Here is a 25,958-nt window from a genome sequence, read left to right as displayed (position 1 = left end):
CCTCTCATATGATGCATTCTGCCATTCATGGTAGGTACTGTATGCTGCATCAGCGTTATCCTGGGAATAAGACTGTGCTTAAGTTGAATAGATAGAGTTTGTTGACGATTAGACATTTGTTTTGTCGGTGCATGAAATGTCACATATCTGAAGCCACAATACTACAGGGGAAAAACCCTTGAGCAACACTGAGCAATACTTTGAATACTTTCTTTAAGTTGGATCGAGAGCAATGCAAATACATATAAATGGTGGTATTTGAATATGGTGTCTTTAAACTTAAAATGCACCAAACACTGATTGTTATCTGATTCACACAATCCTCAAGTTTTAAAATATATTATTCCCTCTAGTCTTGTTTGTTCCCTTGGCTTTAAAAAAAAACAACTGTTTACTTTTTCTAAAAGTGGAAGTTTGGTGTGGGAGCATGTGAACAGAAACAGATGCTGCAAACTCTCTTGTTTGTCTCCCTCTCTCTCTCTCTCTCTCTCTCTCTCTCTCTCTCTCTCTCTCTCTCTCTCTCTCTCTCTCTCTCTCTCTCTCTCACTCTTTATCTCACAGTCATGCACACAATGGCAAACAGCTGCACGAGGCCAGAGCAGCTACAGTAAAAGGAAGTCACACAGTATGCATACATAAAACATGCTGATTTTCCATCACAAAAATTATATACCTAGGACAGCTAGTTCCCTTGAAGCACCAGAGCATAGACTTGAGGCGCAGGCTACATCCGTACATATGTTTTTGTTTACAAACAGCATTTCAACATAAAGCGATTCTGTCGACTCTGCAGTCAGTTGCTTAATTGTAGAAAATACAACGAAACAGCAATTATGAATAGTGAGACGTGGGATTTCTTTTCTTGGACCAATAACGAGGTGAAACTGGTAACGACAGTAGGTGCAATCCACCCCTGGTAATTGGGTCGTGACTGACATCGACCAATGACTGGTGACTGCGTTGTTGTTTTCCACCGTCCCTGTTTTTGTCCATCCAGGCTACAAGGCAGTCCCAGAGTTTTCAAACTAAAATGGGGTCAGCAGTGTAGTTGCGTTGACAGCGAATGCGAACAAAGCAACAGTGACATGTTTTAAAACTAGTAATGTCGATGTAGCCTGTTACTCCAAGGCTCGTTCGCAAATTATAAAAGCAGCCACAAGCACCCTTCACACCTTCCATGATCCCACACAGAGACAGAAAGGGAACAACATTTGTTCAGATTTATTCGGTTGTGTAATTTTGGAATGATTAATCAAGTTGATCAATGGAGAACTCGCTCAACAGAGAATTAGTCAGAGACAATCAGTTATTCATGACATCTTCTCATATACGAGAATTGTCTTCCTTGATTGAACATCAACTCATTTTTTAAAACAATTGTTTGATATAGATTAATTGATAAATTGTTTTGTTAAAATTAGATGCATAATGAAATTTGAAAAGAGAAATTTAATGCTGTGTAGTTTCTTGTTTTTATCACCTCCGCTGTTCAGAAGCCTTTATGTTCCCTGAGACTATCCAGAGCTTAAATGTGAAATTAAACGAAAGATTAAACTAAATGTGATTAAACTTGTCGGGTGCCGAGCTGTAACTTGAATTCTCAGCCTGTTATAAAATCGTCTATATGGCAGAATGCTCTAATGAGCTTGCTCACTCCTCTGCCATGTGCCAGTGATTACACCTGGGTTTAAATCTACTTTGCTGCTAGCCTTCGTCATCACTCTATCCTACGGTCGTGTGTGGATTACAGTATATGTTCAGATGCTCGGCCTTCCACGTTTCTCCGTCGTCCCACCCCCTCCCTCCCTCACTGCCACCTGGCCCTGCCTCTGAGCCTGCTGGCTGACCAGATGCACCCTGAATGGAGCAGGCCTGTGCGCAGACAGGAGGGGAGATAGAGGTTATTATGGGTGATTATTCAGTCCAATGTCGTTTTTGACAACTCACGGCAATAAAATAACCCACCTCAATCCTGCTGGTGATTACATACAAGCAATTACTTATCACTTTAGGGTGGATTTCACCTGTGGTTCAAGAGGGCAGAGTTGAATCTTTGCATGGCGGTAAAAAGAAGGGCAGCATCGCCTTCTCCTAATGAACCGTTTGTGTTTATCCAACAGCATTTGCTTACACGGCCAAGTCTCGCACGTTGAGCCCGTTCTCTCAATTGTCAGCTGCTTTGTACAAAACAGATTAATGTCTCATTTACCGCAGATGCAGAACCAACTTAGCAGCGTCCTCCGCTATTTCAAGAAGTACGGGAATAATGGGCGGGAGTGAATAAAGCACGCGGGCTCGCTTGGCTCCATTATCTTAACCCGTATTGTCTCCGGCGACGGCACTTGTGCGAGAGGCCGGGCATAAATCACACAACGATTTAAGTTTAACTCAGTGAAGAGGAGAGCAAGAGGACGAGAGAGGAGAAGAAGCGGAGAAGAATAACTCATTCATGCTTCTTAAGTGCACCCCAATGGGCTGGCTGGCTGGCGATGCAGGTCTGAGCCGGCCGCGTTAAGGAGCTGAGACAATGGAGGGCATCAATGAAAGGGCCTGGACGAGGGAGGGGGTGGATAGTATGAAAACATTTAAAAGGGGGTCCCTACTTCTCTTGGTGGGGCAGGGGGAGAGTGGTAGGGAGTGAGGTTGCAATGGAACCCCCCCCTCAAACACACATACATACATACATGCATATATACACACACACACACACACACACACACACACACACACACACACACACACACACACACACACTTTTTGTCTCCTTTGGCACGGCCCCTTGTTTAGCCTTTAGGTGCCAAAGCAATTAGTTATGTTAATTGCAGGGTCCATTGCCGGTGAATGCAGGTTGAATAGAGCCAGTCAGCAGTGGATGATTGGCCAGGATCCACAGGGGGTGGGTGGGTGGGGGGAATGATGGGTAGTCGTGACGTCACCGGAGCACCCGGCCCACGAAAACAGAGGAGGGGGAGGGCGGTGTGTGGGAAAACAGGGGAGGAGCTAAAGGCGAGGAGGGAGAGAGAGACTGAGAGGGTGGGAGAGGGAGTCAGAGCCTGGGAGAGTGAGCACGAGAGAGGATGCGAAGAGCGAGAGAGTTAGATGAAATCAATGCAACAGAGGAGGCCGATTAAAAGAGAAAGTAAGAAGAAGAGAGAGAGAGAGAGAGAGAGAGAGAGAGAGAGAGAGAGAGAGAGAGAGAGAGAGAGAGAGAGAGAGACAGTGTGTGTGAGTGTGTGAGTGTGTGTGTGTCGTGCAGCGCTGTGCTGGTCCGCTCGGTGATCTGTCTCCATCTGGGTGCCATCTGCGTCTCTGGCTCTGGCCTCCGCCGCACTGGAGCTCACATATGTGGGAATGCAAACACATGCCTGACATATGAAGGCGTGGAGTCAGAGAGAGAGAGAGAGAGAGAGAGAGAGAGAGAGAGCGAGAGAGAGAGACACACAACAAGGCAAAAAGGATAAGAGAGCAACAGCACCACACTGCAGCTGACTTTCTCCACGGACTCAGGAGTGGACTCTACTAGAGAGGAGGTAGGAAGAGAAGAGTGTGTGTGTGTGTCACTGCAGAATGTGTTTACCTCCTTCTACTGATGCATGTATGTGCATAGTGTGTGTGTGTCCATGTGTGTGTGTGTGTGTTCCAACCTAATTCCGTACTGTACAGATGGTGCCTCATCCTTTCCTCTTTATCTCTTCATCTTTTCATCCTCGTCCACTGAGGTATAGGAAGGAGGGATGAATGTGTGCGTCTGTGCTTCTGTGCCCACAGAACTTCTGCTGCCATATGGACAAAGCACTGATTGTTGTTGAGACCTTCGGTGTGTTGTGTTGATGCTCAGTGGTCTTGATGTTTTTTGGAGGTTTTGGAGGAAAAAAGGCTAAGGAGTGGGTTTTCTTGTGTGTAACTGAGAAGTTGTTTGGATTGGAGGAATTGTTTCCCAGGGCTGCTGTGTGGCGATAATCCAGAATCTCCCCCTTTTCTGTCCGTCTCCTTTTTAAAAATGCACCTTAACCTTTGAACTGCTCATGTTCGGCCTCATGTGGGAACATCAGGGGTCCACTTTCTGCCTAAGTTGCTTGGCAATCCAACGTCTCAGGGATTTGAAAAACACTGAGGGAAAAAAACAGAGAAATTCCCTCATTTTTAAATTAGATTTTTGTTGACAAAAAAGGGGGATAACATGAAAACAAGGAAACATGGTAGAATCTCCTTATGACCAACAAACGACTAAAAAGTCAACGGATACATTTGGTCAAATTCTGTAATTCTTAAATTTCATAAATTGATTAAATGCGAGGGCTTGAGTGCCTTTTTGTTTTATATCAGATAATCTTTGTTTTTCCATTGACGCCCTTGTTTGCTTCCACCAGTGGAAAGAAGGAGAGAAAGCTTTCCTCCATAACTAAGACCCACGCTTCAAGCAAAACAAAAAAAGCTTCCCTAAACCCAGCAACGTGATCAGCTGCAATTGAATCGGATTTTTGTTCCACATGGCAAACAGAGCAGAAGAAAGTAGGTAAAGAAGACGTGTGCATCTGCTGCACAGACATATGGGAAGAGGAGGGAAACTGCTGCGTCTGTCTTTCATGCTGTGCCTACATGTTGCACAACACTGACATCAGTGGGAGGCTGGAACCCAACCGAGTGCAAATGTCACACCGTCGCACGAGTCACTCCAGCGACTGCACCTTTTCGTTGGCCGTCTACCTTGAAGGAGAAAATGTGTTTGTGTGTGTGTGTGTTTGTGTCTGTGTGTGCAGTAGAAGCAGAAGCAGACAGAGAAAAGGCAGAGAGACCTGGCTAGTGTCACGCCAGGCCAGGCTGGTCCATCAGGGAGATAGGAGCGTCTAACTGTCGGCTGCAGAGACTCAAACCAGAGACCCCTGTCTGCTCCGCTGGACACTGTCTCCCTCCTGACAGCAGCCACTGTTCTGTGTCTGTGCGAGCTTGTGTGTTCGCTCTGCTGTCTGTGCAAAGATCGAGGACGTGACATTTCAAATCCTTTTTTTATTCATAAATTTCACTTCCATTCACTCCCAGTGGCTGATGGCGCTTTATACGTTTTCAATCAGTACTTGGTGAGTGTGTGTGTGTGTGTGTGTGTGTGTGTGTGTGTGTGTGTGTGTGTGTGTGTGTGTGTGTGTGTGTGTGTGTGTGTGTAAGTGTGTGTACCAGGTGTCTTGTAGACATTGTGTCTGCCGTAGTACAAGGTTACATGTCTTAATAACTTTCTGCCGCTGACCTCAATCCCAGCTGCGAGAGTCTCTGCTCAAAGTGTGGTAATAAATAGATTGAGACCACCATGACCCTGGCTCACTATTATCAGAAGAATTCATCCCCCGTCCTCAACACGCACACGTTCACACAGAATAGAGCAGCTGCTTCAAGAGTATGATTCAGGAAGTACTCTATTAGTTCCAGTTGTGAGGACTGTGATATCAGGCCCCAGGGGTTCAGTGTGTGTGTGCGTGTGTGCGTGTGTGTGTGTGTGTGTGTGTGTGTGTGTGTGTGTGTGTGTGTGTGTGTGTGTGTGTCTGGACATGAAAGGGTTTCGGCCATTTACTCAACAGAAACCGCTCAGTCACTACAAGTAGCACTCTGAAAGATTGTTTCATCATGGGGGACGTCTGCTGACTATGTAAATAGCCCTGTGTGTGTGTGTGTGTGTGTGTGTGTTAGTGAGCGTACAGACAGATCTGTGTCAGTGAGCGTCGCCACCTGCACCCCCCTCCTCCTCCTCTCTCCCATTGCAACCCCATTGACACTGTGTGGCAGCCCCTCTCCTTGTGCCAAGTGCACGAGTCAGAGGTCTCTTGCGGGGGCTCCGCTGACCCTTTGCTGCCCCGAGAGAGACACTCGCTGACCCAAGACAAGACCTCTATTTACGGGGCTGGTGTGGTGTGACGGGGAGGAGTGCCGGCACATGCTTAAAAGGCTGTAAAACGACCACGACTGAAGTCTTCAAACGGATCAATCCAAGGTCTGGATTGAGATTGCGGAAAAACCTCCCTCTGCGTTGTGCCTGTGTGAAAGGCAAACGGAGGGTGAACTCCGTAGCCGATTCTCCAGATTTTACCCTCCAGTCATGAAAACGGCTTATGTAGATTAGAAAAATCAAAATCTGTGCCGAGCAGCGTTCTGTTGATTCTCAGGGTTTTCAGCAAAACCACCTCTCCGGTTATTTAAATGTTAATATCACTAATATTATGTAACAGAGCCTAAAAGCTACACTTTCCAATGCTCAATCAAGGCGCCGCAGACAGACAGAGGAAACATTGACATTTCGTGAACCTCTGTGAAATCCCTAAGCAACATGATGCATTTGCACTTTCCTGGAAACCTTATTTCCAACGCTAAGCCCTGAAAGGTAAAAGCTGCTACAGAGAGAGAGAGAGAAATAAAGAAGTAAAACTCCTGTGCTCGGGTTGTTAGGTGTGTGGGTGGATAAGAAATGGGTGGTGCTGCCCCTCTCTGTGAATTGTCTGTCTTAGTCATTATTTTCTCTCTCTCTCTCCGTTCCCTTTCCCTCGGCCTCCTTCTGAGTGAGCGCTGACAAATCACTGCATTTTCACAAACAAAAAGCAAATGGCAACTATAATTTGCTTTACAGAGATTAAACCCCTTTTTTTTAGACTTGACTTACATTCACACACCAGAATGTTGTTTGTGGTAGAAAAGTGGAACTATAGTGAAAAGTATATCACCACCAAGACGCCTTTGCACGTATACGAAGAATACACCGTGTTCTTAAACATATGTGCGGTCAAAACCCCCCCCCCATCAAAACAAACCACTGCCCACACATTCCCAACCGCACACTCGTCCTCCACTATCTCTGTCTCGTTCTCCTCATTGTTCTGAGCACAGCTGGCCTCTTTGTTTGACTTATCTGTCTCTCTGTGCTCTGCTGGGATAAACTAGTGCGCAGCTCCGTTTGGGGACCATTCTTACTTCTCAGCTTTATTTCCCTGTCTCCCCGAAACCCCCCAGGGCGACACAATAGTCTTCTCTGTAGCATGTTTGGAGAAAGGATAATTTCTTTTCTATAATTACAATACACCAAGTAGAATTATTATGGTAGAGCCTGACCGATTTATCATTTGGCCATAAAACCGGCCATTTTGGAGCCTTTTCCCAGACATATTGGTTTTTATTTTTGCCAATATGGAAACTTTTATTTTACAGAATAAACAATGCAGATAAGATTAAATTATGTTTATTCTCTTTATTTGGTTGTTTATCAATCATTGGCATTGACAATCATCATTTCTTCAAATTATGACTGATAGATCGGTGATCAGAAATTTGTTACTCCCTGATATTGGTCTGACACTATTTATTAGTATTATAATGATAAATGATAATCATGTTTTTCCTGAGTTTTTTTTGAGTCAGAAATGTGAGCGTTGCAAAGTCTCGTCCACTTTGGGAAATGAAAGAAAATGATATAATATAAATATATGTGACAGACGAATCACAAACAAATTTCAGTGTTAAATTGGTGAGAGAAACAGCTCGATATCCTTAACAGCTTGTGTACGTCCATCAATTGAATCTCAAGTAAACTCACGTTCTTCATTATGAGTAGCTGTTGTATGTAATTACTGCAAGTTAGTATAAATGTCAGTAAGTGAACATAAACATAAAAGCCCACTGAGTCATTGTGGAGGACGTCTGGGTCAAGTGTAATGTGAAAGTCTTCTGCGGGGCTCGGGGTTGAGCTCAACATCTGGTTGGACCCGAGCCGAGGCCGCTCGGCTGCTGAGGCCTCTCCGACACCTGGTCTGAAACGGGCCGGGCCGTAATGTTCGCTTTGTTTTCCAGCTCGTATTTAGTTTAATGGACTACTGTAACTTTCTAGTTAAGAGCGAGTGTCTGCGTTTGTATGTCTCCAAAAGGGAAAACACTTTTTTTTTCCTGGCCGCAGTTGATCGTCTGGGTTTGGAACGTATAGGAGCCACAGAGTCTTAATCCTCCAGACAGACACGGTGATATACATCTTCAGCGTTAGTCGGGTGGGGGGGGGGCTGTATAAGTCTGTTCTGACATTGTGGGATTTTTTTTTCGCCCTGAGATGAAATGTGCATGGGAAAAAGAAAATAAAGACAACTCGACATAATTTTAACGGTCATGCGTCCTTAAACGCGAGAGGGGATTGTTTTTCACGTGGCGATTTTGGCTTTAAAGAATTATGAGGCTCACGATGATTGATGGGCAGACTAACCAATTTGTTACGGAGAGGTGAGAAGGGTTGTAACCAGATAGGCAGATAATCTACTGGCCTCGGAGAGTGGGAGCTGGTGTGAGAGAGTTGGGTAAATGTGTGTGTGTGTGTGTGTCTGTGTGTGTGTCACAGCTTTTGTGGTTGAAGGTCGCGATTGACGGATTCGAATTGTCCCGGTTATGTCACAGTTGTTATTTGTGTGGGTGGGAGTGCACATGTGGCTCGGGTCGGCCATTTCACAGGTGTGTACGTGTCCGTGTGTGTGTGTGTGTGTGTGTGTGTGTGTGTGTGTGTGTGCTACTTCAGGGATAAATGTCCTCTCTCTCCGCTCAGCCGATGACAAACCTAGCACCTGGTAAATGGGGCCAACACACACACTTACACATGATGACACATCCACGTCCAGCTCTATCCCCCGTGACCCAGCTGTGTGGGACGCGAGCGTGTGTGTTTTAAAGTTTGCACCACACTGAATAACACACACTCATTTTAACCCAATGACAGTGGAGCCCTGTAGCAGAGACTGAAGAAAAACACACAATACAAACTATTGTTCCACCCTTTACGTTACCTGCACAGAGAAGGTTATATTTAAGTGTGCGTTTGTTTGTATGTTGCCAGGATTACGCAAAAACTCCTGGAAGGATTACGGCAAAACTTGCTGGAAGGATACGATATGGGTCCGAGAGGAACCCATTCAAGTTTGGTGTGGCTCCGGATCAGGGGGTGGATCCAAGAATCTGTTTTCATTTTATTTTGCATTTTGCTAAGATTTTCATTGATTTCTCTGAGAATAATTCATGAATGGAGAAATTCAGTCATGTTTAGGGAGCTGATATCTATGAGTGTCTGAAACTTGGTGATGCTTGATAGAATGTAAAGGGGGCTGTTGGGCGGTATACTAGTTTGCCATTACTTTTATGGGTCATACGCTATGTTATTGGATTTGGATTTATGACTATGGCTGTTTACACGACGATTTTCATTGCAGTTATGGTTTGTGTGTTTCCTCCCTGTACCCAAGACATGGAAGCTTTCAGAAAGTTAAAAGAAATTACAGGCACTGGAGTCATTTATAGTTTTGGTCTGGTCGTTTCTGACTCCAAACTTCAACAGGCAATGTTGTTTTGAGGTGTCTGTAAGGTCACAAACGTCTCATCAGTGTATTCCTCCTTCGGTCCGACCTCATGTACACGTGGACACTGTTCGTTGTCCCGCTCTGTCCAGTCTCTGCCAGACGTCCTCTCCCTCCTTCTCCCAGCTTCACATCACCGAGCCTCTTTTTTTACTGCTCATTCTCAGTTTTTTATGGACACCGTCTGTCTGCCTTGCCGTCCCCTCATCGTTTTCTCTCTCCCTTTGCCACTAAGTACAATTCCATCCCTGGGTCCCACTTCTTTTTTTTTTCATCACTATGTGGCACGCTGGATTACAGCAGTGTTTTTCTAATCATCCCACTGAGCCACAAGGTTATGTGGGGGCTTTTCTCATCATCGCTCCGTCTCGGGGAAATGTGAGGAGTTCACTCTCGCAACACATCTGTGATTCTTCACATGTGCGGCTGGAAGTCACATACATGTTTTCTGTTTTTCTTTCTGTTCACCTTCCCTCACCTCCATTTCTGTTTTTGCCAATTTCTCCTCCTCAAAGCTCGTCTCCGTCTCCGTCTCCCCCCACCTTTTTGCCCTCTGCTTGTATACATCTTTCTTCCACTCTCCCCCCCTTTACTGTCAACCGTGCCACCTCCCCATCTCTCCCCTCCCTAGCAGAGTGTTGATATTGGGTTTTGTCCAAATAGTCTACAGGGCTGGAAGGTGGTAATGAGAGCCAAGAAAAACAGCCTGGCTCGGAGTCTGACAACCAGCCTTGTCTTTCTGATGAAACCAAATGAAAACAGTATTTTCTATCCTTGTTATTCCTTCCCTCCCATCCTCCATCCCTCTCTGCATCCCTCTTTCTCTACCTCTGGCGCCTCTAAATTGCAGACTAATTTCTTACTCCCATGGGTGCTTGTTTAACGGTTTCGACAAAGTTGTTACTGTGATAATTGAAAAGCAACTTTTTGGCCCTAGATGACAAATAATAAAGTGCAAATAAAATTAGATGTAATACTAATCATGAATGTGTCCAATTCACCGTGCAACCACCAAAGGAACAAATTTAATTTAATGTTAAATGGAAAAAATATTTTGTTTTTGCAGTGGTATTTGGGTTTGGGGTCTCGACAACCGCTCATTCAAAACACATCGCACTTCTGATGTCCTGAACATTTCACCTACCAAGTTTAAAGTTGTCGATAAAGTCTAAATACAGACAAATAGAGATTTCTAGAAAGTAAGATGCATGTATGGATTTATTTCAAATGACCTGTCCTGAGTAAAGTATGTTTGTGAAAATGAGGCCTTTGATTAAACTGTACGAACCACTTTACTTTCAACTGCGTTACAAATCGTATCTGATGACAGCTCAAGTGGAAGTGAGGCGACTGTGCCGTGGCAACCGTGGATGAGGCGTCGACCCCCAGAGAGCAATAACGCAAATTAAGCTGATTGAAATTAGCAGAGGGGACACGAGTTTCCTGATTTACGGGAATCGGACACCGTACACACTCTCTTAAATACTTAAGTCCTTGAAACTGTTGTGTGGCTGTAGGGTTATAACAGCAACCTGACACAGACTCACAGAGGCCGTGCGCTGTTGAATTATCTGCTTTGTGAGTGGTTGTGTGAGTGTGTGTGTGTGTGTGTGTGTGAGTGAGTGTTTGTGTGTGTGTGAGTGTGTGCGTGTGTGTGTGGGTGGGTGGAGGTCAGAAGGGAGAGCAGGATGGAGGAACAGATGTGTGCTGTATTGTGGTGGTGTGTGTGGACCGACGGGGACCAGGTGCAGCCTTTGTCTCCGCGGCATTTAAGTCCACTCGCTTGCATTCAGCCGCCTCGTGCCTCCCCTACACCCCCCTTCCTTCTCCCTCCCCTCTCCTTGGAGGGACGGCAGATAAGTGTGTGTGTGTGTGTGTCTGTGTGGAGGAGGGGGCAGCCTTGGCTTCGCGGAGGAGGCTCCAGCAGTCCCTTCTGCACCCCCCTCCTCCCTCACAGGTGACTGTTGGAGGTCCCAGCTGGCCAGCTCTTGGCCGATTAGATCCATATGGTACAGGAGGAGGAGGAGGAGGAGGAGGAGCGCCCATCAGTTGCATGGGTGCTAAGGGGCCTGTTAGCTTGTCCCTTTTCTGCCCTCAGCTTCAAGACAAGTACTCCTGAATATTCATTTTCTTACAAATATCTGGGATCGTTTTAATGTTTCCCTGTCGTTTTGTGTTGAAGTGTTTTTTTTAATCTTATGAGCGCTCTATTACTTATTCAAATGGAGAGATTGCACATTGGTTTCAGATGTCTCTGCAGGATAATTATTTTACACTTTTATCGAAATAGCCTACAGCTTTTTTGTTTAGTTAATTATCGCATTTGTACGATTATTTTGCCCTCTGTACAATGTACAATCAATAATGCTTTATATACGATAATTAATTTAATTAAGTTGTTAAATTATGTCTGGATTAATACTGTTTTTGGACAGAAAGCTAAATTAGCTTAAATTCCCTCTTTGGCCAAACGTCCCTTATCATTATCTTTTTGACTAAGTCTTGGTAAATAACAGGTGTTCCACAAAATTTAGAAATCAAGCTGTTTTGATAGCTGTAGCATCGCACATAACATGAATTATCTCTTTTTCACTCACTGATAAATGAGTCCAGTCTGCGTCGCGTCTTCTCTCACCTCATCTACGATAACAGGACCGCGATAGCAGCGCGGCTACAACTACACACACTTGGCTCATGACTCAAAGCTGTAGACCTTTAAACTTTACAGATAAACAATGAGCTTAATAAACCCGAACGCTGAACACATTTATTTACACATCAAGTGTAATTTTTCTGTACTGCCATGATCCTAATTTTACTTGAGGAGCTAAACGAACGTCCTCTGCATTTTATTTGGCGTAATGTCGTCTCAGGATTTCATTATTTAATGATTGCGTTCGGACTCTACTCGTTATGACATCATTGTCGCAGGATTATGACGTACAACATCAACAACGTCGGCCACTGGAAAATCCCAGAGTAATTTTTAAATGTTTATTTCGCACTTAGTATTTATACTTTAAGGTTAAAAAAACATGTTGAATGACTAATTAACTTGTTGATGTCGTCTCTCCGCCTCGAGCGCAATGCTTGATGGTCTATATTGCTCAGTCAGTGGCCATCGGCTGTACACTACTTTCCATGATGCATTGTGGGAAACAATAAGTGCACCAATTAGGGTATAAAAAAACGTCACTAAACATTCGGACACCACTACAAGATATCGTGATTAGTGAGATATTTTGGACGATGCCTCTGTCTCTGTCTCTTTGCATCACCTGCAGAGGCCAAGGCAATTACAGGCAGCTGAAGGTTTGAATGCAGACGAGCGACACCTGAGCTGAACAAACAAGGAACACCTGGTTAGCAACAACAGCCATCACCACAGACGCACTTTACTTTTCCATCCCTGCAATAACAACCGCCGCAGAAAGCAAATAAGTCGAGCCGAGTAACGTACGAGGCCGTAAAACCTAATATCTCAATATTGTCGGGGAGAAGAGCATCCAGAACGGTATGAGAAGATGGATGTTTGTGTTTTCATCAGCGTTAGATTCAGTGTGATGATCTGCTCACAGTTTCCTCCCCTCTGCTTCAAAGTGTCGTGTGTATGCATTGTGGCGTTTGCATGTAATCCTGTGGATGTGCGGCCAGGAGCTTTGTGTGCCTTCCCTTTGTTCCATTAGAGCCAAGATGACAGGTGGCATTTAGACCAGACAAACAGCCCACATCCTCCTCCAAGACAATATTCACCTGAGTTAACATCAGACCACTCTGTGCACCCTGTGTGTGTGTGTGTGTGTGTGTGTTTTGTGGCTGCGGTGACAGCTGCCTCCCCTGACAGTCCTGTGACTGCATACAGTGGACTCAGGTGCTCGCAGGCCAGATGAAGTCATCCGGCTATGTGCGCTGTCTTAATTGACGAGCAGAGGCAATTCTCTACGGGCCGTCAGCACTGTATGCACACACACACACACACACACACACCCACACCTGATGTCTCCTGTTATGGCCATTACCTCAGACGAGGCGAACGACAGACCACTCCGCATCTTAAGGTTGCGTGGATGCAGCTGCAACCTAATTTCTCAGCTCCGTGCAGAAATGGATGCACACGCATGCGACTGTTGTGCTTGTTTTAATTCTGCGGCCTGTCTGTCAAACACAATAGGCCTACCAGCGTCTTTTTTACAAAAAAAACCCGCTTTACGAGGATGACAGGCGAGTTGGACAGAAAACTCATGTTCGCTGCTGGTGACATGTTGATGATGTGTCAACAAAAGAACTTGTGAATACATAGCACAATCCGAATACCCCAATCCGAGGTCTTGTTGTATATATGAAGTTGTTTACATGGTGACAGTGTTGACACTAAGGCCATATGCCCCGTTGATTCTGTTATTGAGATGTCAGTCTAATTTCCTGGCCATACGGACGGAGTGTGCAGATCTTTGATACTGGTGTGGGTGTGTGTGCTGCAGGCTGCTTCCTGCGGTGCACTGGCAGAGTGTGTGTGTGTGTGTGTGTGTGTGTGTGTGTGTGTGTGTGTGTGTGTGTGTGTGTGTGTGTGTGTGTGTGTGTGTGTGTGTGTGTGTGTGTGTGTGTGGCGGGCATGACGATCCAAATGTCTGCGTAGATCCCTCCTTCCTGCCCCCCCATGTTGGTGAACAGGTGGAGCGATGGCAGGCAGGCCACAGGGCTGAGAGGGAACGCGGCAGAGGGAGAGAGATGGGGGGGGGAACGGAAGGAAGGAGCATTTAAAGCTGTCACAGACATGACAGACGAGTCGTATAGACGCACTCGCGGAAATAGGGGAGATTCCTTCTCAAGATATCTGTGGATGACTGTTAATTCACATATTTTTGTTATTTAACTTTGAACTGAATTAATTTAGCATTGTTTGTTTTTTTTAACATATTTTTACTCTCACAATTGTAATATGTTTCTATCCACTTAACAGGCGTTGTTCCTTTCTTTTCAGCTCTCCTGCGTTACCTACCGACGGCTTAAACTCCCATCTTAAGTCTTTATAAACTGGGTCCCTGTGGCTCAAGGCCATGCAGAGTTCATAGCTGTGAAAAAGATATACAGAGTGCCATTGAAGCCAAAGCCTTAAAGCCATGAAACCACATTTAAAAAGCTGCTCTCTGTTGACCCATGACCCGCGAGGCCATGCTTGTCTATTAATCGTTGGTTCTTAGAAAAGTCTGATCCACTCTAAATGGAGACGGGACCCAGCCTTCATGGGTCTCCGGGAGACAAAGGCGGCTTCTGATCCCACATATCGCTCGCCCCCCCTATCCCACTTTCTTCAGACCCCTTATCTGGTGGTCTCATTCAGCGGCAAAAGCATATTGAGAAGTTGCGTTTAACATTCAAAAGCTTCGCCGATCTTGTTAGTAAAGCGTGAAATAGCCCCGTCCCTTTCTCTCGTGTGTCCCCGCCTGCATTTTGTGGGGAGCTCAAAGAGGGGGCATTCTTCTCCCCTCACAATAGGCTCCTTCAGCATTTCTTCTGTTATTGATCTGAATGGTTTCAGAGTGAGGGGCTAAACTTTAGACATCTGGCTCATTGATGGGGTCGGGGGGTGGTGGGGGGTGCCCTGGCAGTATGTGTTGTATGATGTGAAGTGGTTTTGGGGGGGGGCGGGCATTTCTTTTGTGACTATAGACCTATTGCTTTTGCATTGATTTTTTTATTTTTTTTAACCAGTGAGCTGATGGGGAAAGTTAAAGTGGTCGTATTTATTTACTTATCTGACACTTTAATGAGTTTTAGAAAAATAGTGGAACTTATTTAACACCCTTGTTTGTGCTGTTTGCTCCATATACAGACAATTGTACAGCAGTGGATTGTGAAAAAGCGAATATACGGGAACTCTCTCTGGAAATATTGTGCTTCAGTAGTAAAAATCTGGTTTTGATTTCCGCCCACTGCTGTGTTCGCAGGACATTATTCTTTTACGTGTTCTGGTTTTCGACCCTCGGCTGACCTCTCTTCTTCTTCTTCTTCTCCTCCTCTTTGTGCAGACAGTAGAGAGAAGAAGAGCCCTGCCATGCCCGGTTCTCCTGTGGATGCTAAGACTCATTCCAGATCAGCCCCCAGCAGCAGCAGCAGCCTCACGATGCCCCCCCTGCCCTCTGTCAACCCCAGCGGCCCTCGACCGGCCTCTTTTTCCACCACAGCATGTAAGGGTCCATTCCTAAATTCATCATTTGTATTGAAAAGCTAAAACTAATAGCTTAAATCCTAATCTTATGGATCAGTTCCTGTGAGCTATTTGCTTTTTCTTCCCTCCCTGATTAATCCCGTCTTCATCTCACCTCTAATCCCCAGTGACCAACGGGAATCATCATTCCCCGCCAACCTTGAACGCAGTGCCATCTCCGCCGCAGCGCTACAGCAACGGACCGTCCTCCTCCTCGTCCTCATCGCTAGCAAACCAGCAGCTGCCCGCCACCTGTGGGGCTCGCCAGCTGAGCAAGCTGAAACGTTTCCTGACCACGCTGCAGCAGTTTGGCAACGACATCTCCCCCGAGATCGGAGACAGCGTTCGGAGCCTAGTGCTGGCCCTCGTGGTGAGTCCTTTGTTATCATGCGAAAGACGAACAAATGAAGCTGTATCTTGTAAAAAAACAACATTTTCACACATCAGCTGCTGCACAAATTTGATTTTTAGAATTAATTTATTTGAAATTTCTCTTTCCCTGTCTCTTAGAATTCCACAGTTACCATTGAAGAGTTTCACTCACGACTTCAGGAGGCCACCAACTTTCCCCTACGGCCTTTCGTTATTCCTTTTCTCAAGGTAAACTCTCCTCCATCCTCTTTTCCACCTTCTTGGGTCAGTTCCTTGTTTCTCCCCCCCTCTCAGTAAACCATACAGCCTGTGTGACTGTAGCGTCACCTTCCCATCAGCCCCTCATGTCTCAGCCGCACGATTAATGACCGAATAACCAGTGATAAACAGAAGGTCCTTGACATCAACATACCCCTCATCCAGCATGATCTGAATAATCCACAGCCAATCACATTACAGCTCGTGAGTCATGGTGATGGAAATGTAATAGATTCATTAACACTATATTACGATGTTTCCAGGATACATGGCAGAGGTCTATAAATACGCCTCTGTGTAGGTTTCCTAATTGAATAAACTGCCTTTCAGCGGTTCAAAGTAGCTATTAAGATTTGCATGTTGACTTGACAAGCAACAGATGAGTGTGTGTGTGTTAAACTGCCTCTCGAGCCCCTTTTGTAACCAGTGAAGTCTGCAAGTGTATACTTTTTAGGAGCCCCCTTCAGTAAAGCAGCCCATAAATCTTCAGCGAGTTGTACCGCTGTAACTTCAAGCAGTCGAAATCTGCTCTTTTTCCACACTTACCTCTTACTCACCTTTGGAGCCCCTCCAGCTGTCTGTCTGCGAGCGCTGAGACAAGAAACCTCTGTTCCCCCTCCTTCTGCTAATTTATTACAAAGGGGGGCGGGCGGGGTCCGCACAACTTAATTCCAACTCCTGGGAGAAGTCTTGAGAAAGAGCGAAGAAACGGACAGATGGACAAAGTCAAGGGGTGAGGTAGCGGAGGAGAAAGAGAGAGAGAAAAGAGAGAAAAGAGAGAAAAGAGAGAGGGAAAAGTGGGAACTCGGAAGTGTGAAACATGCCTATAAAGTGTTCCCTTCCCTTTTTTATGGGTTGCAGTGTGTGCCATATGGAGCCGCTGTCCCGTTAAAAGAGCATTCAGCTGCCAAGGCGCCGCCGATCTAGCATCCAGCATTTGCCTCGTTGAACCCCAGAGAGCCCTCTGCCGAGCTGACACACAGCACATGTGTCCGCTGTCTGGGGCCCCAGGGAAGGAAAGGAGGCCGGGGAGCATGGGACACGGGCAAAAGAGGACGAGAGCACACAGAGCCGAAATGGTAGCGTCGTTAGGGATGAAGTTAGAGAGACGCTGTGCTTAGAAATCAGTAAAGGTCAGATTAGATGGGAACGGGGTCTAGGTTTACAGAATTTGAAAGATGACGGTTGGAAGTGCTGTGTGAGCAGGAGAAGAGGTCAGAGTCACAAAACGAGAATGGTATGGTTGTTTAGGAGAGAAGAGGGAGTGAGGAAGTGGTGTAATTGCAAACACACCGGGGTCTGTTCCTAATTAAGGAAGTCCAGGGAACAAAAGTGAGATGGAAAGATACGAAAGAGACAGTCACAGATGAATATAAAAAAAAAAGAAAGCAGGGTAAGGAATGAGGGGGGGGGGGAAGTGGAGCCTGTGTAGCATTTGTTTTGAAATGTTTTTAAGCCGCGGTAACATCCTGCACGTCTTTGCTGCGGCCGACGCATCGCGCTCAGCACTCGTGCCTGCGTGCCACGGGTTAGTCGCCAGCCCCAGCAGCAGTTTAGAGAACTCAGCCTCTTTTCATTTGAGCGAGGGAAACCACAGCCACCATGGAGGCAGCCGCAGAACAACACCCAGACTCACACTGAGCCCCACAGCCAGACCTCAAGGAGTCAGTACCCCCACTCCTTTAATTCCTGCCCCAGCCAAGTATCTTCCCCACGAGACTGACTTTGCTCTGCTGTTCGTGTATGAAGCACAGCTCTGTCTTCTCCCCTCTCTTCTCTAAAACTATTCTATGTGCCTCTGAATGAGTATTTGTATTTATGACTTTCAAAACTTTTAGACTGGTACAATAATGCTTCTCCCCGGTGTTGAGTTTATTTTGCAAATTTGAAATTAAACATTACAATTTCCCCCCTCTCTATCAAGGCAAACCTACCCCTGCTGCAGAGGGAGCTGCTCCACTGTGCACGGGCCGCCAAGCAAACCCCAGCCCAGTACCTGTCCCAGCACGAGCACCTCCTGCTCAGCACCACCCTCGCCTCCTCTCCAGACTCCTCCGAGCTGCTGATGGAGCCTCCTGATGCTGCCATGAAGAGACACAGCCCCAGCAGGTGAAATTAAAGCTCAAAAAAGTCCCTGTTAAGACCTTTTCTTTGTAGAGACGTACGTTAACATGTTTTTATTTGGTTCTCAGGGCGAAAGAGAACGGTTTCCACGAACGTCCGCCCGTAGCCATGGAGCCGGCCGCGAAACGAATTTGCACCATCAGCCCTGCTCCCCGACACAGCCCCGCCCACCCGATGCCCCTCAACTCCCAGCTCCACCCGACCCCTCCTCCCCTGCAGCACTACGCCCTGGACGACATCGCAGCGCCGCACATCCTCCACCGCGAGCACAGCCAGCGCTTGCTGGAGATCCGAGAGCTCAAAGACAGACCCAGGCTCCCTGGTACGTGACGCAAACCCAGAGTTACTCCTTTCACATTACTGCCGATGATGTGATGAGCCACTTTTATTAGTGATCGCACAATATTGCCGTTAGGAGACCCCTCCTTATGTCAGCTTTGCCTGTTTGCGCTGAACCAAACAAGCTGGCATTTTGCTTCAGTGTCCCAGATGTGTAAACACAACATCTGCAGCATCTGTACCGCCATGCTGGCTCCTCCTTTCACTCAGACAATCAATCCAGCTCTGTAATTACCTCCGCTGCCGGCATCAAGGTGGAGCAATAAAGCCCCATCCCAAACTTCTATACAGAACAGTGAGTCGGAATAAAGGTGCAGCGTTCCTACCTTGAACAAGTTGTGTTGAAGTCGTGCAGCTAGTGGGGAAAACTTTAACAAACTATAGGTTCTAGTCTCATACATCCCACAGGACATAACATTAGTTATCAACGCATGCCAACTCATTACTGGAGGAATCCACAAACCACATAAACACTGACAGTCATGTAGCTGAGCCAGTTTCTGTGAGTGCAAGGGGCTGGTAAAGACATTTAGAAAATAAATGGCTGCATTGAAACACACACACACACACACACACACACACACACACACACACACACACACACACACACACACACACACACACACACACACACACATCATATTCTGTGTGTGATAACGGGTGGTCTCCGTGTTTGTGCAGCCACCCCCATATGCCTCTGGAGTCCACGTGTGTATAAACAGTGCCATACTGTCCAGGCAGCGAGGGTTGGATCTACTCTGGTGTATATCTACCCTCCATTTGGGGCTTGTCAGCACACAGTGGAAACAGCAGTAGCTCACAGACCCAGGCTCTCACACACACACACACACACACACACACACACACACACACACACACACACACACACACACACACACACACATAAAGACACATACCTTGATATGTTCATGGTGGAGGTGCAGTGTTTACGAGGTCTTAGTCCCTTGTCTGACAGCCTCCCGCCCGCCTGCCGCCACTTAACTCATAGGCGCACCCCGCACACACACACACACACACACACATAAACACAGTCAGTCCACATGGCTTTGAACTGATGAACACTGATGAGAACCAGGAGTAGGGAAGAGGTTAAGAGGAAGGCGTGTGCGTGTGTGTGTGTGTGTGTGTGTGTGCGTGTGTGTGTGTGTGTGTGTGTGTGTGTGTGTGTGTGTGTGTGTGTATACTCTTCAGCAGGCCTAGTGTGTATGTGGCCTCTTGTTGGCTGGTTCCCTCTCAGTTTTAAGAGATCGTGGTTTTGTGTGTGCGTGCGTGCTACTGCAATGACTTCGCGTAAGGCTGTGCATCAACATGTTTCTGGGCTACATGAGCACAATCTTGCGTGTGCAAACTATTATTACTGTTAAATGTACAATTAAATATTGCTTAAGTCATAGCATTGTGTAATAGCTGAACTGAAATCAGATGTGTGTGTGTTTGTGTGTGTGTGGTTAGTGGTTGCAATGGTCCACATTGAGTGTCAGACCGGCTGGTTGTGTTTAGAAGTGGAGCCACTCCACTCAGCCTGAGTGTCTCCCTACTGGAATGCTGTGAGCTCCAGGAGGGGAGGTGCTAGGGGAGAAGTTTGGGGAGTGTGTGTGTGTGTGTGTGTGTGTGTGTGTGTGTGGCTGACAGCTGACTTCCAGATGTGTTCAGGCTCTGGGAGCTAAGGGGTCTGTTTTGCATCACAGGCGTCTCTTTTTCTCCTCCACCCCACCTTTCTCTCTCCCGATCCCTCGGTCCATCTCACATCTTTTTGACTTTTATTCTTTGCTCCTCATTTACTTTACGTCATTACTGTCATTTTTTATGTACGGCAGTGTTGCCTTTAACTTTAAACTCATGTTACTCCTGTCCCAAATAATTTGTGGTGAAATGAAGAAGTGATCTCAAATCTTAACACACATCTTTCACTCTCACTATCACTTGTGGCCTCTCTCATATTAAGACAAATATTAATGACACTGACCTGTGGTTTATCGTGTGTTTTAATTAGGAACTAACGGGGGTTACCGTGAAGAGCCGGTGGACCACAGACTGACAGACCGAGAGTGGGCTGATGAATGGAGGCATCTGGACCATGTAAGTCTGCAGACATGTACACGACTGCTAATGGCTTGAGATACTGAAGGAATGTAAAATGTAATTAGTTTTACTGCATTCCCCAGCACACCAGTGTTTTATTTTCTCACAACCCTTTAGATCCAAAGGTCAACTGGATATTTATGTTTCGCTACCAATCTGGTTTATTAATAAATGGAATTAAGGGTTAATACGTATTTTACAGTGTTTGTGCCGCAAGATCCATTGTGATGTTATCATCCCCATAAAAGTTAGATAGCGTGAACACAGCTGCCTCAAGTTTGAGATTCTTTAATAAACACAAGAAGACTCAGCCAACAACTTATTGTGTCCTCAGGTGTTGAACTGCATTGTGGACATGGTGGAGAAGACACGGAGGTCAGTGAGCGTGCTCAGACGGTGCCAGGAGTCAGATCGCGAGGAGCTCAACTACTGGAGGCGACGCTCAAGCGAGCAGGAGGACCCACGCAAAGGAGGCTCGGGCTCCGCTCCCTTCTCCAAGACACACAGCCCCCACTCTGCAGAGTCAGGTGTGTAGAAGTACCTTCAAATACTGCTGCAGAAACTAATAATTTAGTTTTTTATAAACTTGAGAATATTGCTACATGACTCAGGATGAAGCCAAATCTCTGGAAATCAGTTAGTTGAGAAGACTAAAAGGGTCAGAAATATGTTATTTAGTCCATAGATTGGTTTATAGTGAGTGTAGAGAAACATCAGAGCGAGGGGACATGTTGATACTCAAGTCTGTTACAATCGTGATCCAAACATCTTATGTATTCTGAATGATTTGGAATCTAAGGTCAACATACATGTTGCTGCGAGGCCTCACGTCTATGCAGCACTCCATACACCGTCAAGTGGCCATTAGAAGAATTGCACCCAAGTCACATTGTTAGCAAGTCCTCCCACAGTTTGTCCCCCAGTCTGCTGTGTACTGGCAGTGTTCTCTCTGACTGCCAGCCTCACTGTCCCCCTGCTGGTTCATAGTCACAGACAAGTGCCAGGACAGGCCTCGGCCATATCGGCCACAGAAGGGCCGTCCTGCCGTCCTGCAGGCTCAGAGACCCAGAACTGGCTGACTCGCCAGAGCACCATCTGGGCCCCCAGCCGGTAAGCCCGCCTGCCCGCCTGCCTGGGCTCGAGCGGAGAAAGACTGCAGTGGGGGTGTATGCAGGCTTGGTTGATAGAAAAAAAAAAAAGAGGATGTAAATGAAGGAAAAGAGAGAAAGCGGGGGTGAGACGGAGGATATAAGAACGAGGAGATGAGCCAGCGACACAGTAATGAACTGCGATGCAGGGAGAGAGGGATTGGAGGGAAGAGACAGAATGTTGACACAGCTTGTTGGTCCGCATTTCCCTCCAAGCCAAACACATTCCTTTCTAAAGTTGTCAGATCTCAGATCAGTCCAAGACTCTGATAATCAACTACTTCACTGGTTCTCGATGTGCAGACTTGTTTGCGTCGAAGACAAAATAAAAGACTTGATTACAGAGCCTGCCTCTTCGGCTTTTCTTTCTTTGTCAGCACCCGGTTCCTTTGTTGAGCCGTACCGAACCATTATTTCAACAATCTTCATATCCCTATAAGCCCTGACAGGTGCTAATCCCTTCTGTCTCTGCTTTGCTGCAGACTCCCAGCGTGACTTCGCACCACGGCCAGGCTCAGCATACGTTACAGATGAGATCTGGAGGAAAGCTGGTAAGAAAAACCTTCAAATAACAATTTATATAACTGAACGAAATGCTGCTATAGGTTTTGTTGGACTTAAAGATTATCACAATTTATTTAAGAATACAGAGAATGTCTGTTTTTACTGAGAGAGTTTAAAAAAGGTGAGCTAACACTAAATATTTGTCTCCCGTGTTGTGCAGAAGAGGCGGTGAACGAGGTGAAGCGTCAGGCCATGGACGAGGTTCAGAAAGCCGTTGCCGAGGCCGAGCAGAAAGCTTTTGAGATGATCGCGTCAGAAAGGGCGAAGATGGATAAGACTCTGGCGGATGCAAAGAAGAAGGCTCAAGAGGACGCCGTCAGTGTCATCAACGAACAGGAGGACTCCAGTGAGGTGAGCACAGATTCAGGAGGTGGTGCAGTATGTTTGGAGTTCTGCAAGAAAGAGGGAGACTCAAAAAACTTCACCAATTTCATATTTTTTGCATTAACTATGGATAACATGACTACATCACCTCACCAAGCCCCTTTAAGTTAAATCGAGGTGCAACAAATTGCACAGACTCATAGAGGCCCCTCCACTAAATGTACCTGATAATTTCATCAAGATCCATGAATTGTTGCCCGGCAAATTGGTAAAAATGTAAAAAGAAAAAATGCCAAAAAAAATCCGGACTCTTTGACTTCAAAAGCCAAAATCCCCCCCTTCCACCAAGTTACATGGAAATCCGTTCGGCAGTTTTCATGTAATCCTGCTGAAAACAAAACCTTCTTAGTGGACGAAAATATCACTCAGGCCTCAAAGTGTTTCTCTGTCTCTGAGCTCATTCTTTTGGTTTTCTTGCTTGAAACTTTCGTCTGCGCTGTTGATTCCACATGCAGGAGGCTTAATTCCTCTAACACCCTCTGTTTGCTGCACGGAGCAGCAGAGTAAATGGCTCGTTAGCAGCTGGCTTTTGAATGCAGATGAGCATTTAACAACTGAAAAGAGATATTTCCCTCAAGAGTTAGTGGAGATCAGGCTGGGCTCAAACCGAATGCTAATGTTGCTACGTGTCTGAGGAACTTTCCCTTTAAGTGTCTCTGTGTTGTGTTTAGCTTGTTTCCACTGCCCCCAAGTGGCCAGAGAAATAGTAAATACAAGTTTAAGGAATTTTCTGTTTCATTCAGTGCATTGAGGACACAGACTTGCATGTGAGAACTTACACTTGTCCCTCCTGTCCTCCTCAGTGTTGCTGGAACTGTGGGCGCAAGGCGAGCGAGACGTGCAGCGGCTGCAACGCGGCTCGCTACTGCGGCTCCTTCTGCCAGCACAAAGACTGGGAGAGGCACCACCTCATCTGCAGCCCGGGACTTCAGGCTCAACCCAAATCCGTTTCTGCCATCACAGCAAGCCGGGTGGCCGCTGCAGCCTCTGCAGCGGCAGCAACCAGGGGGTCCCCCGCGGGCCTGGCCGGGGTTAAGGCCTCCGACAGCGCGCCTTCGGTCTCCAGTCCTGGTGGCGACAAGGCCTCGGTCGCTTCTCGCTCCTCCACCCCCTCCACCCCCGCCTCAGGCCCCGAGGCGAACGGACATTAGAGGGCGAAGGACGTCAGTGGTTAACTCGTCACCGATCCTCTTCCTCAACGGGGAGGAATTGAATCAGCACAATGTGGGAGCTACATGTGGGTTAAGTTAGGATAACAGATTTCTCATCATAATCTTTGGCAGATAAAACAGGGACAGATTATGGATGACTGTTGTGGGTGCTATGTCAACTGGGACGCAGGCGTTGGCAAAGGACAGACGGACTCGTCTCAAACGCATCCATTGGAAAACAGATCCTCTCCTAACAGATGGAAACGTCTTTGTCCAAAACCCCAAATCTTGGACGTGCGAGAGGAGGGAAAGACTGTCGATAGATCTCACTTTATCTCCGGCTGCGCGGAGGAAGTTACGAAAAGGAGACAAGACAGAGAAAGACGCCTCCCCTCAGCTGATATTCTCACGTTGTTGTGTATAGATTTTAATATAGGGAGGTGGTGGTGTTCAATGTAAACAGTTTAATAGTACCAGCCATAAAGCACCGGCCCTCCTCCTGTAGGAGAAACCCTACAGCAGACGACACAACACCGTCTCTGCAGCTTTCCTGTACACGTAAAAACATTTGCTCGCCAGGTTTTGTTATGTTCGTGTCAAATGGTCGTGCCGTCAGTGATTATTGTAAATCATACGATTCCGTTCCGTCAAAGCAATATTAAAAAAATGAAGTGTTCGGGTATCACAACACGGTTTCTGCATCACCAAAGTTTCCGGTCGCTAAAGAGAGAGTCGTCGTCATTGCCTGTAAATGCCTTCGTGAACAACAGATAATTATACACATGTTCAATGAGCTGGAGTGGGAACTGTCTTGTCGTTTATTCATTCCTGATCAGCAGACCTCGTCACAGAGGTGAAGGTGACGGTGGTTGTGACGATTCAGGGCAGAAACACCCAGTTTTGACTTTGTTCTTGTTGCAGTTTCATTTTGGCACTTGTTCACGTCGTCGGCCGTGTAACGACAGGGTCAGACGTCGCTGCAAATCCTCCTCCGCCGCCGCAATGTTCCCATCAGACATTTGTAAAGAAAAACACTCGCTGGTGCTGCAGTGCAGGGTTTAGAGCGGTGACTCTGTCCCACAGAGAATCTCAGGAGCTAAGCTTGTATGTGTGTGTGTGTGTGTGTGTACAGATCATTCTTTGTTTTCTTTTCTTTTGTCACAGTTAGATTAAAGTCAGACGTTTAGTGCAGAACTTTGATGTATCGTATTCTACTGTTACAGCTGAGACGTCGTCCTGGTTTCCGTTCGGTGTAAGATGACTTTGTAAAGAATATTATGAGAGAATGCCTTTATTTTGTGAGCCACGATATTTTTTTTCCCCCTTCGTCCTTCAAACACGTTTCTTTTGTTATGAGGCATAAAAACTTCATATGAAAACAAAAACTATCATAAAATGAAATAAAGAAATAGAATGTTTCAGAATGGTTTTCTTTTGTTCTGTGACTGTACTCGGAAGATGGGGGGTGGGAGTGAAGGTCATCTCATTGATCGGCTGATCCTTTAATGGTCGCAGGAGCCAGTCCCAACTGACAGTGGTCGAGAGGCGGGATACAACTGGGACAGACAGAGACTAACAACCATTCACACTCACATTCACACCTACACAGACCATAAGCCCCAATCTACATGTGTTTGGACTGTGGGAGGAAGCTGGAGTACCCGGAGAAAACTCACACAGGCACGGGGAGAACATGTAAACTCCACACGGAAAGCTGGGATTCTATCTGGGAGCGTTGCTTCCTGTAAGTCGACAGTACCACCCGCTGCACCTCTGTGCCGCCCAATCTCATATCAAATCACTAATTATTACAGATTATTAAATAAGACATGTTTATTAATATAGAGTGACATTATCTCTAACATTGAATTCATATAGCTACTATGTAAAAAGAGGTATTGGGAGACTCGCATACTAACAAGTCAATGTATTTCATTCTTACACTATC

At 46.3% G+C, this 25,958-nt stretch overlaps 1 protein-coding gene across 3 annotated transcripts; it reads left to right on the top strand.

Moving 5' to 3' along the window:
• The first annotated feature begins 3,026 nt into the window (after positions 1-3,026).
• Positions 3,027-25,428, top strand: cbfa2t2 (CBFA2/RUNX1 partner transcriptional co-repressor 2). 3 transcript variants are annotated; one of them, XM_035152756.2, is made up of 11 exons: positions 3,027-3,530; positions 15,389-15,547; positions 15,696-15,937; positions 16,078-16,167; positions 18,122-18,306; positions 18,390-18,643; positions 20,675-20,760; positions 21,098-21,290; positions 22,394-22,462; positions 22,636-22,826; positions 23,663-25,428. In XM_035152756.2, exons 2-11 carry the CDS (start codon positions 15,415-15,417, stop codon positions 24,008-24,010), a joined length of 1,791 nt encoding a protein of 596 aa, XP_035008647.1. In that variant the 5' UTR covers positions 3,027-3,530; positions 15,389-15,414; the 3' UTR covers positions 24,011-25,428. The 3 variants fall into 3 exon arrangements, with proteins under 3 accessions (XP_035008647.1, XP_035008646.1, XP_035008648.1); XM_035152755.2 differs by having other exon boundaries at positions 3,045-3,139; XM_035152757.2 differs by lacking the exon at positions 3,027-3,530 and adding an exon at positions 12,585-12,873.
• Positions 25,429-25,958: the final 530 nt, after the last annotated feature.

Source organism: Hippoglossus stenolepis, chromosome 3 (genome assembly GCF_022539355.2).
Source record: "Hippoglossus stenolepis isolate QCI-W04-F060 chromosome 3, HSTE1.2, whole genome shotgun sequence".
NCBI classification, from domain to species: Eukaryota; Metazoa; Chordata; class Actinopteri; order Pleuronectiformes; family Pleuronectidae; genus Hippoglossus; species Hippoglossus stenolepis.
Note: the sequence above shows the minus strand (reverse complement) of the source record. Positions and strands in the feature narration are given on the sequence as shown.

Bases quoted from the DNA above. Each gene is read 5' to 3' on its own strand.
- cbfa2t2 (XM_035152755.2), top strand. From the start codon at position 3,100: ATGAAATCAATGCAACAGAGGAGGCCGATTAAAAGAGAAA. The intron at 16,168-18,121 runs GTAAACTCTCCT...CTCTCTATCAAG, and splicing joins TCGTTATTCCTTTTCTCAAG to GCAAACCTACCCCTGCTGCA. The intron at 22,827-23,662 runs GTGAGCACAGAT...TGTCCTCCTCAG, and splicing joins AACAGGAGGACTCCAGTGAG to TGTTGCTGGAACTGTGGGCG.